The 14,138-nt window shown below is 39.1% G+C and overlaps 1 protein-coding gene across 2 annotated transcripts; it reads left to right on the top strand.

Moving 5' to 3' along the window:
* The first annotated feature begins 620 nt into the window (after positions 1–620).
* Positions 621–4,353, top strand: lysmd4 (LysM, putative peptidoglycan-binding, domain containing 4). Of its 2 annotated transcripts, none has more exons than XM_035665647.1 (3): positions 621–724; positions 2,835–3,112; positions 3,223–4,353. In XM_035665647.1, the coding sequence occupies exons 2-3, from the start codon at positions 2,849–2,851 to the stop codon at positions 3,775–3,777; spliced, it is 819 nt and encodes a 272-aa protein (XP_035521540.1). In that variant the 5' UTR covers positions 621–724; positions 2,835–2,848; the 3' UTR covers positions 3,778–4,353. The 2 variants fall into 2 exon arrangements, with proteins under 2 accessions (XP_035521540.1, XP_035521541.1); XM_035665648.1 differs by having other exon boundaries at positions 654–782.
* The last annotated feature ends 9,785 nt before the right edge of the window (positions 4,354–14,138 follow it).

Raw genomic sequence — 14,138 nt, 5'->3', positions numbered from 1 at the left:
GATAGATAGATAGATAGAAATAGACATAAACTACTAAGTGTAATGGATGCTAGAATAAATATTTTTGTGTAGGTATTTTAATGTACATTTTAGGAAAACTAACTTAATAGAGAGAATATAACTTTATTTTTTCTCATTTTTTTATATTTTATTAATTAATATTTATTACTTTTCCTAGAGTGAGATGATGCCTTGGACGGCAGCCTCATTGTGTTGTTACTCTGTGTTTTGTCTTGTTCTGTTTGTTAATTTTTGCACATTGCAAACATCATTACTCGCACACAGATTTTCCATTTTCCCAATTTTTTTTGCACATTCCTGTACAACTCTTCATTCATTCATTTAAGTATCTGGCCATATTATACATATTCTCTCTCTATTTGTATATATTGTCTCCTTTTATTTCTCTCTATTTTTATCTTTATTTATATTTTTCTATGCTCAACCTCAACCTCAAATTCCTTGTATGCGAAAACCTACATGGCAATGAACCAGAGTCTGATTCTAGGAGAAACAGTGAGTGCAAAGCATTGACAGTATACAGTACATAAGGTGCAAAGGTAGAGTCATACATACTTTATACCAGTTGGTGGCGGTAATGCACCATGACGTTGTTTGCCAACTGCCACATAGCAACAAGAAGGGGAAGAAGAAGCTGTAACGTAGCCAGTGAACCTGGGGAGGACGGCGGCTAGCGTTACTTTAGCCAAAGCATTTGGATAAGGTAACTAGATGGGAACAGCGCAGTCTGAGTTTAAAAAGTCTGTGAAACTGCATTTACTGTAAGTAATATCTGTGCATGTGGTTTCCAACACACAGAGAAGAAGTAACAGTGAAGTAAAACAGGTCGTTGCCTGTCTTTCTGTCATGGTAGTGGTGGAACACATGCTGAACGTCAGGAGCTAAAAGCTAACCTGCGAGCTGTAGCCGCCGACGTAGAGCCGAAGTTAACTTACGTAACAACGAAAACATTAGTGAATATTAACCTTATATTTAGTTTCTGCCAATAGATCCTCCTAAATGTTACACACTGGACCTATTTTTTTTTTTTTTTTTTAATGTGAGCAAAACACAGCGAACACTAACTTGACAACAGCTGTCAAATGAATTCAGACTCATAATGACATAATGGTGTTGTACTGTAGATTTATAGACTAATATGCAGTTATTGAGAGGGTGCCCTCTTGACAACCCCGTAGACTTCCCTGCACTCTTACACTCTTTACATAATCTCTTATTGATCTATTAATAAGTCTAGTACAAGTAGGTAAACACTGCTGGACACTTGAGTGGGTTATGGCATTTAAATGAAGCTGTCTATTCAAGCCAGAGTTGCCAGCACTGCAGTTTAGCCTAAGGCCTAAGCCAATCAGGTTCCCAAACTTTTTCCTTAAGGGACCCCTTTTCTATCACTGAGTAAACTGACGACCCATGAGTATGTGTATTTCATATTATATCTAATGTATAATAATAATAAGAGTACAGAACAACTGATAAAGTGTATAGTGAACACTAACTGCAGGACGTTTGTAATGTGGATGGACTTTGAGCTGATTATTTCCTGTGAATTTTGCGTCAGATGTTAAACAATTCTCTGTCTGTATAATCATTTTTTAATATATTTTAACAATCATACACACTTAATAGACTTCTTTTCTGACACATTCAGTGTTTTCTTCTTCCTGAGGCTTGCCTTATTGTTTTGTTAGTGCTTTGTTTTTGTTTTTGTTTTCTCATACGCCTTAAAATCAAGAGGGCCTTGCGATGCCCCCGTTCCAGGTTGGGAACCACTGGCCAGTCAAGTACAATGTAGACATAAAGCCAGTTCATTCTGCCAAGTATCTGTATTACTTTGGATTTGGATTGAAAGGCAGATTAAAGGTGTATTTGGCCAAGGTAGCAGAACACACTCAGTGTTTACTCAAGTAGAAGTACTGATTCAACTTCTTTACTCAAGTAAAAGAGAAAGTACATGCTCTGACATGTACTCAAAGTACTCTCTTGGTTTCTGACCCAACTGAAACTTCAAATAAGGTTGAGCCTCGCTCTCTAGTTTCGTCCTGTTACGTTGTTTTCTGCGTGTCCGTCATGTTACATCTGTCATATTCACTGATCGTGATGTTGGGAAGGCATTCAGTGATGTAAAATAAAACTCTTAATTCCCCTCAAATGCATTAAAGTAGCGAGCCTGTATTGGAAATGTAAGGAGAATAAAGTACAGATGTTTGTGTAAAAAATGTAAGGGGTAAAAGTAAAAAGAAATACTCAAGTAAAGTACAGATTCCTGAAAACTGCGTTGTTAGTTCCCACCTCTGGCATTTGGTCAAGGGTAGAGAGTCTACTGTCAGGGTGTCTAGTAGATTTATAACGTCACTGGCATTCTGTGGGCTCTAATTTTAGGTCAAGACATAATTTACCATGAATACTGGGCTTCTAAAGGAGGTCTTGCCCAACCTTTGGCACGTTTTACTGTGCATTGAAAGCTGTAGTTTTGTGTTTAACTGTTATTTTCTCAGTTGCAAGACTCCCACTGCCACAGGAGGGCGTATTTGTTTCGTTTTTAGCACGAGACTGTTGAGAAATATTGTTGGATGCTCCCAAACTGTCTTTTTATCTTGATTATCAATCTTGATTCGACGAGGCGCTCACATTTCACTCTACTATCTTCAAAAAGACAGATGAAGAAACCCTCTATTAGGAAACCCCACTCAGTTACACAATGCACTCTAGCAGAGGCGAGTTAGAAGTACATATGAATTATTCTGTTACATGTACGTATCTGAGGTGGAAGTTTGAAGTATTTTTTCTTGTGTGAATCTCAATTGTCCTCACAGGCCGGTGTTTCATTATGCGGCGGGTGGAGCACGTTCCAGGGGCTTTCCAGGCCCCGGTGGACGTCCATGCCAGTGCGGACGGCCAGGTTTACATGTTCAAGAGGAGGCAGAATGAGTCTACTGTATCCTCAGATGATGAGGAGCTCACTGTCATGGAGATGAGGCCGCGGGTTTACCAAGAGCCGGAGCAGAGCGCACTGAGGAACGTCCAGCTGCTGGAGCGGGAGGTGTTCGATGGAGACAGTCTCAACAAGCTTGCACTGCAATATGGCTGCAAGGTGAAGGTTTTTGATAGTCGCTGAAAGGTTTTATCTCTTCAGCGGCATATTAAGTGTTGGCATATTAAGTGTTGACATTTCCGTGCCTTCATTCTCGTTTCTGTCAACAGGTGGCAGATATAAAGCGAGTGAACAACCTTATGCAGGAACAAGATTTATTTGCGCTGAAATCCATCAAAATACCCGTTCAGAAGCACAGCTTCTTAACCGAGACTTACACAGACTTAAGTGACCCTCAAGAAGAAATGCCACATTCACCTTCCATGCCAGCGAAGCCTCAGGACAGAGCCAGAGCCCAGCCACATCTGCAGGAGGTCACAGACTTTCTAATGGAGGTGGACCACGATATCGAGAAACTGATTCAGACCACGAATGATCAGGATGAGGATTTCTTGGATAACTCGGAGAAAGGCCACAGGTTTGGTTTCAGAGGACAGCGCCTGACCAGTCACGGCGCAGACTGGGGCATCCAGTGGTGGAACGCTGTAGTTGCTATGCTCCTGATTGGCATCGTCCTGCCGTTATTTTATGTCATTTATTTCAAAACAAAAGATAACGGAGTTTCACCGACAGACGGTACCGGTGCCATACAGTCCTCCACCATTTCAAACACTTCAGGGACAGGCCTTGGTACATTATCAATAAACAGGATAGTGCATTCTTGAGTCCCATGAAACGGTAATCATTTTTTAAGACTGTTGGGTCATATGATCCTAGAAAAAGTAGGTGACAATCAAGATAAAGCTTAAATCTCTTAACGTTTTTACTGTGCAATACCACCACATGTCTGTGTTATCTTATAACTGTGATGCTTGAGGCAGATACTTCACTGATTATCCTGAAGTGAAGCTAAATAGCTGCACCCTGTTCTAAATTTTGTGACAATTTAGGACACCAACATATCTTCGAAGAGCTTACTTGGAATACAGTTCGCTGAAATATTATTTTTAATACTGTTGATCCTTTTGTTGACATTTTTTTGATGTTTGTTGAAATTACAGTTCCTCAGGTACTTCACTGAATTTGGGGTATTAAAGGGCCAGAGTGTAGGATTTGGTGGCATCTAGTGGTTAAGTTTCAGATGGCTGCTAACTGAACACCGCTGGTGTCTGTGTTGGGCAAGGCATCTGTAGCTAAAATGGCTTCTAAGGTAACACAAACATAACAATTCATATTCAGGTGATTATACACTAATGAAAACTACTGATAAAATTTATATTCCATTTCTGCCAATAGATCCTCCTAAAATTTAACACACTGGACTTTAAATGGTCTATCAACATCTGCTTTGTAGCTTTCTATTTTTACATTTTATTGAATCAGCACAAATCATAACAGAAGTTATCTCAGGACACCTTTCATACAGAGCAGGTCTAGACCTGTGGCAAGGAAAAACTTCTTTAAGAGGCAGAAACCTTGAGCCGACCCAGCTCCAGGTAGCTTTACCACAACCTGCCTTTCCGTCAGTGCCTGTTTTCAGTATCGACACATCAGGTGTTGTCATGTCAGTGTTAGGGCTGCACAATTAACTCCACTAATTGGGGATCATATCGCAATTGCAATATCTGTCAAAAGAGTTGCAATATGATTGTTTTAGCACATCGTGCAGCCCTAATCAGTGCTGTGCATCAGGCACAATCTTGATATTTGTCCCAATACACTAGTTTTTAAACTTTTGCCTTAAAATGCTAAAATGGGAGATGCATTGTCTCCTCCTGTCGCCAGAACCGTGTAAGGTTATCTGTATTCAACATGGGTTTGAGCATTATTTGTGTGCCTTGTTTGATGTAAGTTATTTTTTGTATCTGTGTTTTCATTGTTAAGTTATTGCCATGCACCTCATGTCTTCACTCTAGGTCTGAATACAGTGCCAAAGGTGTAAATTGTGTTTACGGTAAGAATAGGGTGCAATATACATGATCTTGTCAGGTTGTGTGTGTTCTTTTGACACCAGGCAAGCTTTAAAAATCATGTTGAGATAAAAAAGGATTCAGTCTGAAGTGTGAGATATAGGAATGTGCCTTAAACCTTAAATATCAGGTTTATGTAGTATTGCACACTCATCTTACATAATTAGATGGGTAGTTGAGTCCACTAGTGAAAGGTGGTAAATTTGTGTGGCTTGACCAATGCACTTTTTAAAGTCTGAAGTATTGTAATTTAATGAAACTGGAAACTTTATTTTGTTGACATATTTTTCAAACTATGAAGTCAAGTTGTTAACCATTTTAGATGGACAGTTTGACACAATGGATGTTAAAGAATGTTTTTCTTCAGCATGTTCCTATTTGAATACAAGATTTACAGTGTGAACGTGTCTGAATTGTTTTCTGGTAGCAAACAAGAAACAGCAAATATACAACATGCATATATTGTGGAGCTATTGTATGTATTTTTGTTTGTACCTTTAAATACAAAGTTCACAATTCTTTATTAGTTGTAGTACCCACTGTTACCAAAAGATGGCAGCATGCACAAACAGTGTTGCTTGGGTGTGTGTTTGTTTATGGAGGGAGTGAGTCGAAACTTGACAGCTCCTGAGTAAAACAGCATGATTTTATGGTTTGATACATACATTTTGGATTAGTATTTTATAAAGTTTTAATGATAATGAACAAGGCCAGCTTGCTTGAGCACTCTCATCATATAAGTCTAGTGAACCAAATGTATATCTCATAGAGAACTTGAGATTGCTTCCTGGTAAAGCAGGAGTTAATTATACAATCCAAGGATGCGAGGTAGTTCTGTTAGGAGTTAGTTTTCCAATTTGGACACAATCTGTATTTACAATGAAATGCCAAAAATACAAATACAGAATGTGAGAAGCAACTCACAGGGATATTAAAACATTTTCTACATGACTCAAACACCAAAGGTTATAGATTGACTCTAGTTTCTGAGTCTGATGGCACTGAGAGAAAAACTCAGGGGGGGGGGACAAGCTGCATTAGTACTTTAAAACTCACGAACAAAAGTTGTAGTTTAGCTCTACTGCTGCAGAGGCTCTATGCCTTTTATTATTCCATGACCTGAGACCCTCATCTCATAACTACAGCTCACGAACCCTGCTCTGATCTAGCTCCAGGCCGCAGAGCTCTGGCACCCTGCCAACTCCCAGGCTGTGTCTTATCCTACTGTTGATACATGGACCCCCCCCCCTTTTTTCCCCCTTTTACCTCCAACCTGGACACTTCTAATGCCTGCCTTTCTTCATTTGATGAAATCCATATCAAGTCTGCAAGGTAGACATAAACGTAACAATTATTAATTTTCCAGGTGATCATTCACTAAATGAAAAACAATACCTATATGATAATTATATTCCATTATCAGTCTGCCATAGATCCTCCTACATGTTAAACACTGGACCTTTTAGCTATATTTATGCACACTCTGTATGGGTGTGTATTTAGGGGTGGTGTCCCAGAAAGCCTGGTTTTGAATCCAACACATTTTTTAGGGGGCAGAGCGTGCTTTTATGGAGGTGGGGGCTGAATCGGAGTGGGTTTTCCCCTTGAACAAAGCACAACCATCCATACAGTCTTGGGTGGAGGGTAAATAGAGTGAAAAGATTCATGACCAACCCGAAGCTCTGCAGCTTTAAGAAGTTTGCACACTTGAGCAGCTGGCAGCGGGCCACTTGGCCAACATAAACAGCCCTAATCCTTTTTCCAAGGAGCTTTCAACACTCATCTCTCTGGCACATCAGCCACTGACTCACTCTCTTTCTCTCTCTCTCTCTCTGACATTCCTGTCTGTCTGCAGTTCTGCAGAGCCGTCACCAGGAGGCACTGTGGCCCTTACAATGTAAATGCAGTTGGGTTTATGCTGTTGATCATTATTCACTGCTAAGGTATGTGCCTTCCTTTGATTTTCCCCTGAAGCGAAACAGGTCTCAGTTTTCACTCTTTCTTAGTGCGAATGGAGGCTTAGTTTCACGATGTCATGTTGACCTCAAGCCCACAGAAGTATGGGTTGTTTGTCAAATTGGTGTTGACAAAAGTAAAGTGGGAACTTTCATATGGTTTTGATTCTTCACCTCCAGACACTTTCATTCAAATCAGGTTTTTGGTGAAAGGTTAACAGTAGTTTTTTTAAGCTTGTCTCCAGTTTTAATTCTTTTAAATGAAAACTTATAGATAAGAATTAAAACTTTAAAATGCAGCCCAACAAAAAGTCAAAGTTTGTCATACACACTTCTTATATAAAATAAAAACATATTTTTTCAGATTATAAACAGAAATACAATCATACATGATTTCTGTGAGAGAGAAGCTGAGGTCTGTTTCTGTGGGGGCAGGGAGATCCAGGGTTTTGATTTCCTCTGCTCCCGGGGGGATTTGGCAGACACAGGGTAATTTGTAGTGAAATTTCCAGCACAGTTTGTTTTGCAGGTGGCTGAGAACGAAGGCAGGGCGTGGTGGGGAATGAGAGAAGCAATTTGCTGTCTATGGGCTGTGAATGTGTGTATTGTTGCACAGCAGTAGGTTTAGTGGCAGTAGCCGGTATGTGCTATGGTCAGGGCTGGATTAGTGGAAGGGAGGCAGCAGTAGACATTCATGGACCAACCAAAAACACAACTGGTCTGTATATGTTAAGAAGGATTTCAATAAAATACCTTTAGGGATTTCTTTTGACGGCAATATTAGATTATTGAAGCTATCTGCAAAAAGAAGTTCGTTCAGAGCTTAAAAAGACAGTCAGTTTGACACAGGAGTCCTAAAAAGAGGGGGGGGGGGACTATTTCAATCTGTGGAAGAGGTCACATGACAAAGCAACATGAGTATGCATTCGAAGGTTCTTGCCAGAAGACATTTCAGTCTCACAGTCTTCAGAGTGGATTCAATTAAAAACTCTTCTCTTTGAATCCCCAGCCAGGATTTCAATGTATAAATCCATGCCAGATGTTACAGCGCCACTTGAAGAACACACAAGGTGTCAAGGAACCAGCCCAGATTGTTTAATGTGTTTTTATCAGCATATCTTTTATCTTATGAGAACATATATGTGTTCTACAAAAACTAATCCACAAGAGAAAACTGAAAATATGCTATCAAGGAATAATTAATATTGCCTGATATGATACAATATGGGATTTTTCTTTATTTAGGGTACATTGTAGTTGAATAAGAATGCATAATATATTGTATGCATGCTGTATGTTATCCATTAAGTCTGACTGTGTAAATAAGGGATCATCTGGAGACACAGCTGGCTGGAGAATGTGATGTTCTGTCAGTCATGTTCCTGCAGGGGCGGCTGTTTTTCTTTCGCCCCCTCTGTGGAGGAACCAATTGTGCAGCACCTGTTTTACATTCCACCCGAGGTTTGAGGAGTCCTCACTTCAGGGATGGTCCAAGTCAAAACTAGACAGATATAGTATATGAAAAGGGCAAAGTTGTATAGTCTTTCATTATTGTTGTCTCTTGAATCCTTGTGGCACCTCTTAGACATCAGTATGTATGAGCAGTACTAACCACGCAATAAACGTCTTCCAAGGGTAATATTTATACACTGTTGATTTATAGGTTGTATAAATGTATTTCTATATATGTTAGAATAATTCTTGGAGGAAGGAAATTGTGTTGTATAATGATGAATACATTTCCTCGATTTCGTGATTCCTTGATCTTACTTATACTGTACCTTGAGCAGTATGATCTTTAGCAGAGGCTGCTCTTTGAATCTTGATAGGAACATTAGGAGTCAAAATGTTACTGACTTATTATAGTTAATTTAATGTAGATAAAACATTAATAAGGCATTAAATGATACATAATAAAACATGTTAAAAGGTGTGTTTGACAAATGCAGTGCTCATGTAGAAATGTCGCACAGTATTGTACATCAATTGTATATCTTTATCACAGAGGGAACGGTGAATCAGGAACAAAAAAATGATCAAACTTGGTGAGGCAGAAGGGAAAATACTTCTTCTTGCATTCAAAACTTGTGACTGAAATCAAGAAACACATTACACACGATGCTGTAGATATCTGCAGATTTCCCATCCTCATTCCCCAACCCCATCCATGTGAACTTTGATACTGTCAAACATTACTGATAAATTACTGAAATAACGAATGTCTGATCTTTAGCCTGGATCTTTTTTAATTTACCTGAATTATTTTGAAAAATACATCTTATATACAAATCCAATTAAAATACTTTTTCTATATGATTCTGCTATTGTGCTTACATGCTTTGTTCTTTCCTGCTGTATTATATTTTGTCCTGCAATGACCATAATGATACGACTGATGTACTCAGAAAATAGCACATATAGTAATTAGGGTTGGAAATAAGCACCAGCCATTAGCCCAATGCTGGTAAAATGGACTTCAAACACAAAACAATGATTTACTATTGAGTTTTACAGCTTTATTTTTTAATATCTATTACGTAAATCTAGAGTAATACATAAGATAAATTATAATACTACAAATATTTAGCATACATTATCAAATATATTGAACTCCTCTTTCTCTCTCAAAGTTGTTAAATATGACATCTTTTTTGCATATCCTATCGTTTGTGGATATAGTTTTTCATTTTTGAGACAGAAGCAGTAAATTAGCTTGTTGTGTTGCAGAACTGGTTTAAGACTTCCCCAAAAAGTCAGGTTTGTGTTGCTGTGTGTCAACAGTTTAAAAAGTCTAACTGTATCGTATCTAAAGTGATGTTGCTGAGATTGTATACTCTCTCATATAAACTTGCTCTGCATTGTGTCCTTGTTAGCTGTAAAGAACAATGTAAAATCCTGGCAGGAAGAAAGAATCCACTGAGACAGGCATGGATGAGGAGAGGATAATGGGTTGGACATGCTTCTCTAAATCACTGGATGCAACTCAACTGAGCACCTGCTTGGCTTGAAGGAGCCCAACAAGACACAAACCCAGATTGAGCCTCCTCAATATGGGCTCTAGGTACTCTGATAGTATATTACACCTGCAGTGCTGGTGAAATTAACCCCTTACCTGCAACGTCTACATGTAACTGACCCTAGCCTCACTTGCAGAAGCCTTTTGTAACACTTTTAATTGTTGTGAACTATTAAACCAAATCTCTCTACACAATATACTGCCTTCAGAGATACTGAAAAACAATGCACCTAGACATTCACAATAAACATTTAAATTACTGATGAGGTTATTACAAGAGGTAATCAGGTGTAAATTGGAGGAAAGAATACAGTGTGAATTAAGAGTTTCATTTTCTCTATTATTTTCTCTATTAGGGGAGTGAATGATTTTTCTCATTTCCTTCTCTTGCAAATTGTATATGCCAAATTAAACACTTTAAACACATTGGTTTTTAAATATCTGGCCAAAGAGACCATTTTACCTTTCTATTTTCAGCCCCTGAGACATTTTCAAGGCCGTAGCAGAGAATCAGGCCTCTTGATCTAAGCTGCAGAACTGTGTACGAAACAGCTGTGTCAGACCAGGTGCAAACTGTTCAGTTCTCCAGTCTCAGGCACAATTTATACCATAATTCCTGGCGGATAATTCGTCGCTCCCTACTGCCAGATGAACACTATTAAAACTGGATGGTTTTTTTTAACTGGAACTGGAATGCCCCCCCCCCTCTCACACTGGTGGGCTCCTGTTATTAACAGACATTTCTTGTTCTGTGGTTTTACTCCACAGGATTTTGGTGAAATAAAAGGGAGGATAATGCAAGTATGCACTGTAGCAAGTGTTAATGTTATGAAAATCCTCCGCTGTCGCCTTCGTTCGAGTCACATCACACCAAGTGTATTGTTAACAACTGGAACAATGTTGTGGAAATATTGTGAAAACACAATATAACAGTAATTATGCCAGGAGACAAACAGCACCCCAGCTGTGAGCCCAATACAGCAATTTGTTTGGAATATGACATGGGTAATGAAAACCACTTGATGCTGGACTCCATAAATTCTGTCAGGGTTTGGAGGTTGCAGGGCTCAATACTCTGCTCATCCCTCTGAAGTACTTGAAAAACATTCATTGCATGTCACGCTGAGAGATGCCGAATTTCCTGCCATTCCCAGATGTTCCCGTGCAGATGTTCTCAGAGGAGTCTTTCAAAGGAAAAGTTATTTGCTTGTGAAAGCTACGCTCATGTTTGCCTTTGCTCACACGTCCATGCAAAAGTCAACGATGGCAAATCATTCAGCTTTAAGTTCCTGTTCAGAAACACGACAAATTAAATGAATAGAATGAAATAAACCTGTGCATACTTAAAGTGGATGTGTTCAGTTTCTATTTTGTATAAACAAGAAAATACAAGTGGTAAAGCAATGTGGTTTTAATGGGATTTTCTAATGTCTGCGATTGTGTTTCAGAGATTAGAATAGAAAATAATAAGCATATTATTGAGCATTTCATTATTTAAAATGATTTAACTGGAGGGCATGTTTTTGTTTGTCTTGAATATTGACCATTAAAAGATTGCATCTTATCCCGCAGCTGCTTTTTACGCCTTTTTGCTATACTGACACAGACATGTAGCAGGCAGTGACTTTCAAGCGAAGCGCCACTGAATGGCGAGGTCAAACGAAGTTGATCAAAACATGATAGAGGACTTGGTCAACAATGAGAACCGACGTAGGGAACAAGCATCTATCTCTCATCACAGGGCTCACAAGGCTGCCATACATGTGGGACTACTCGTCAGCCCATTCCCTTTGGCGAGTGACTCCTGATCCAAGGCCAGATAAAGACAGAGAGACAGATCCTTTATGCTTCAAGACTGAATTGTAGCCTTGAAGATTATTTGGCATTGGGGAGACAGACAAAAACTGGCTGTGGAAGGACTGATGTGAGATCTGACCCTGAATCCTTGCTCTTATTCTGAAATGCTGTATTGATGCCAGAATATGCAGACTTGAGAGATGTAAACTGATCTGTGTGTTTTTGTGTACACATTCAGGTTGATCGGTCATTAATTGTGGTGCAGTCTATGGACGCAAGCAGATCCTTCAGGAGATTACAACAATCAAATCCAGTGTATACTGAGGGCAGTGGGTTCAATTTTGTGTGCTCTTCTGCATGTGAAATGGAAAACTAAAAGTGTGGGACACAAACAAGAAAATCAGGGGTCACGGATGTGCAGTCCAGTTTACTAAAGCTCTCCAAATCTCAGTCAGCCTTTCTTGTGGTCAGTGCTCTGTCAGTATCAATGAGAGGTGAATGTCAGTGTCTTATATTGATCTTTACAGAATATTGGTTGTACGACACTTGAATTGGAGAGAAGTGCAGCAGGAATATTGGCTTTGTTGGTCTGACTGACACACGGTTATTCTGCTCAAAAAACTGTCTTTAGAAACAGACGTTCACCATGAACAACATCAGAGCTTGATATGATATAAGAAAGGACATCCTTTAAGGTCCAGTGTGCAGGATCTATTGGCTGAAATGGGATATAATGTCTATAGGTGTGTTTTCATTAATATATAATTAACTGAAAATAAAAATCATAATGCTGTTGTTTTCTTAGAATGAGCTTTTTTTATCGACAGGGTGAGCAAGTCCTCTTCCACAGAGGCCGCCATGTTTCTACAGTAGCCCAGAATGGACAAACAAAACAGTGGCTCTAGATAGGTCCTTTTGCATTTTCCACAAGTTTCGCTGCAGCCACAGTAGTTTCTCCTGCACACTTGGAAGAGGCAAATGAGGCAAAGGCGTTGCAATCAGATTAAACAAGACCTCATAGTTAGCAGCTCTGTGTTGTACTTAAAGCCAAAGGTGCTTCAAGCTAAATGCTAACATCAGTATTTTGCTTACATTCTTCTTCCATGTTCTGTATCTTAGTTACAGAATGTGTTAGCATGCTAAGATTTGCTAATTGGCACTACATTCAACATACAGATGAGGCTGATGGGAATTCCATTGTTTTTGCAGGTGTTCTGGCCTTAAATATCCGTTCCAAATTTCATGGCAATCCATGAGCTGTTAGCCTGGCACCGCCAGACCAATTCGCAGGTGCCGGAGCAAATGAAAGATTATGAGCTCAGCAGATTCATCTGGTTCTCAGTCTAAGAACCATTTCACTCAAAACCAAAATTGGTGTCAGTAAATGAAAAGTCAGAGGACCACAAAACACTGTAGAATTCATCATCTGGGGACCATGAATGTCGGTAGAAAATGTCATAGCAATTGATCCAAGAGGTATTTCAATCTGGACCAACCGACCGACTGACTGACATTGCCATCCCTAGTGTCACACTGCTAGCATAGCTAAAAACACATCACATGCAAGAAAAATGTGAAGTGCAAATCATTACTACTTAGAAAAAGATGACCAATGTGCCAGGAGAATCTGAGTGAACTGTCTGACTAAGCCACAAAAATATTTTAAGTAGGTCTCTAACATGCAGCCTTTCTAACATTTCTGGAGCAAGTTATTATGGGATGATAGTGTCCTTCCCTTTTGTAATAATTGGTAGAAGGACACAAGATGAAGCACGTTTTCCTTGACATTCTTAGAGTATTTTCTCCGTTAGAAACCAAGCTAATCAACACTTTTCAACAGTGCGTAGAGATGCTCACCACTTCAATAGTACCAAGATAGCAATCAGGATTAGTGGAATATGCCCCTTGAGAAATGTAAGCTCTTTTCCCTGTGAATCTCAGCTCTGGAATAAACATACAAGCAGCCCCAGACTTGTGTACAGAGAAAGATCATAGACGGCTGAGCTTCAGATTTGCTGTGGTCTGTCTTAATACTGTAGATGATGCTGAATATTCAAACAGAGTCAAGCATGCACAGGCTTCTTTTTTTTCATAGTGTAAATGAAAGATTTACAAACTTGCAAAATGTTTTACAGGAGAGCTGTTTTATTTTACGCATCCAGTAATTAATTGAAGATCGACAGTCTTTATCGTCCCAGCAAGTAAAACCAAATATATAAAAAACTAACTATATTCTGAACTCTGAATGGAGATGACACTTACTTTTCATACATGTACTGAAGTCTATAAATAGTCATAATTTTGATGGCTTCAGATTTAATACATGGAGAAACACTTGACTTGCCTGA

Source organism: Morone saxatilis, unplaced genomic scaffold (assembly GCF_004916995.1).
Source record: "Morone saxatilis isolate NCDOM2014 unplaced genomic scaffold, NCSU_SB_2.0 Contig2, whole genome shotgun sequence".
Classification (NCBI taxonomy): Eukaryota; Metazoa; Chordata; class Actinopteri; family Moronidae; genus Morone; species Morone saxatilis.
The sequence above is the reverse complement of the archived record's forward strand: the minus strand, read 5'-3'. Positions and strand labels throughout refer to the sequence as shown.

Bases quoted from the DNA above. Each gene is read 5' to 3' on its own strand.
- lysmd4 (XM_035665647.1), top strand. From the start codon at position 2,849: ATGCGGCGGGTGGAGCACGTTCCAGGGGCTTTCCAGGCCCCGGTGGAC. The intron at 3,113-3,222 runs GTGAAGGTTTTT...TTCTGTCAACAG, and splicing joins CACTGCAATATGGCTGCAAG to GTGGCAGATATAAAGCGAGT.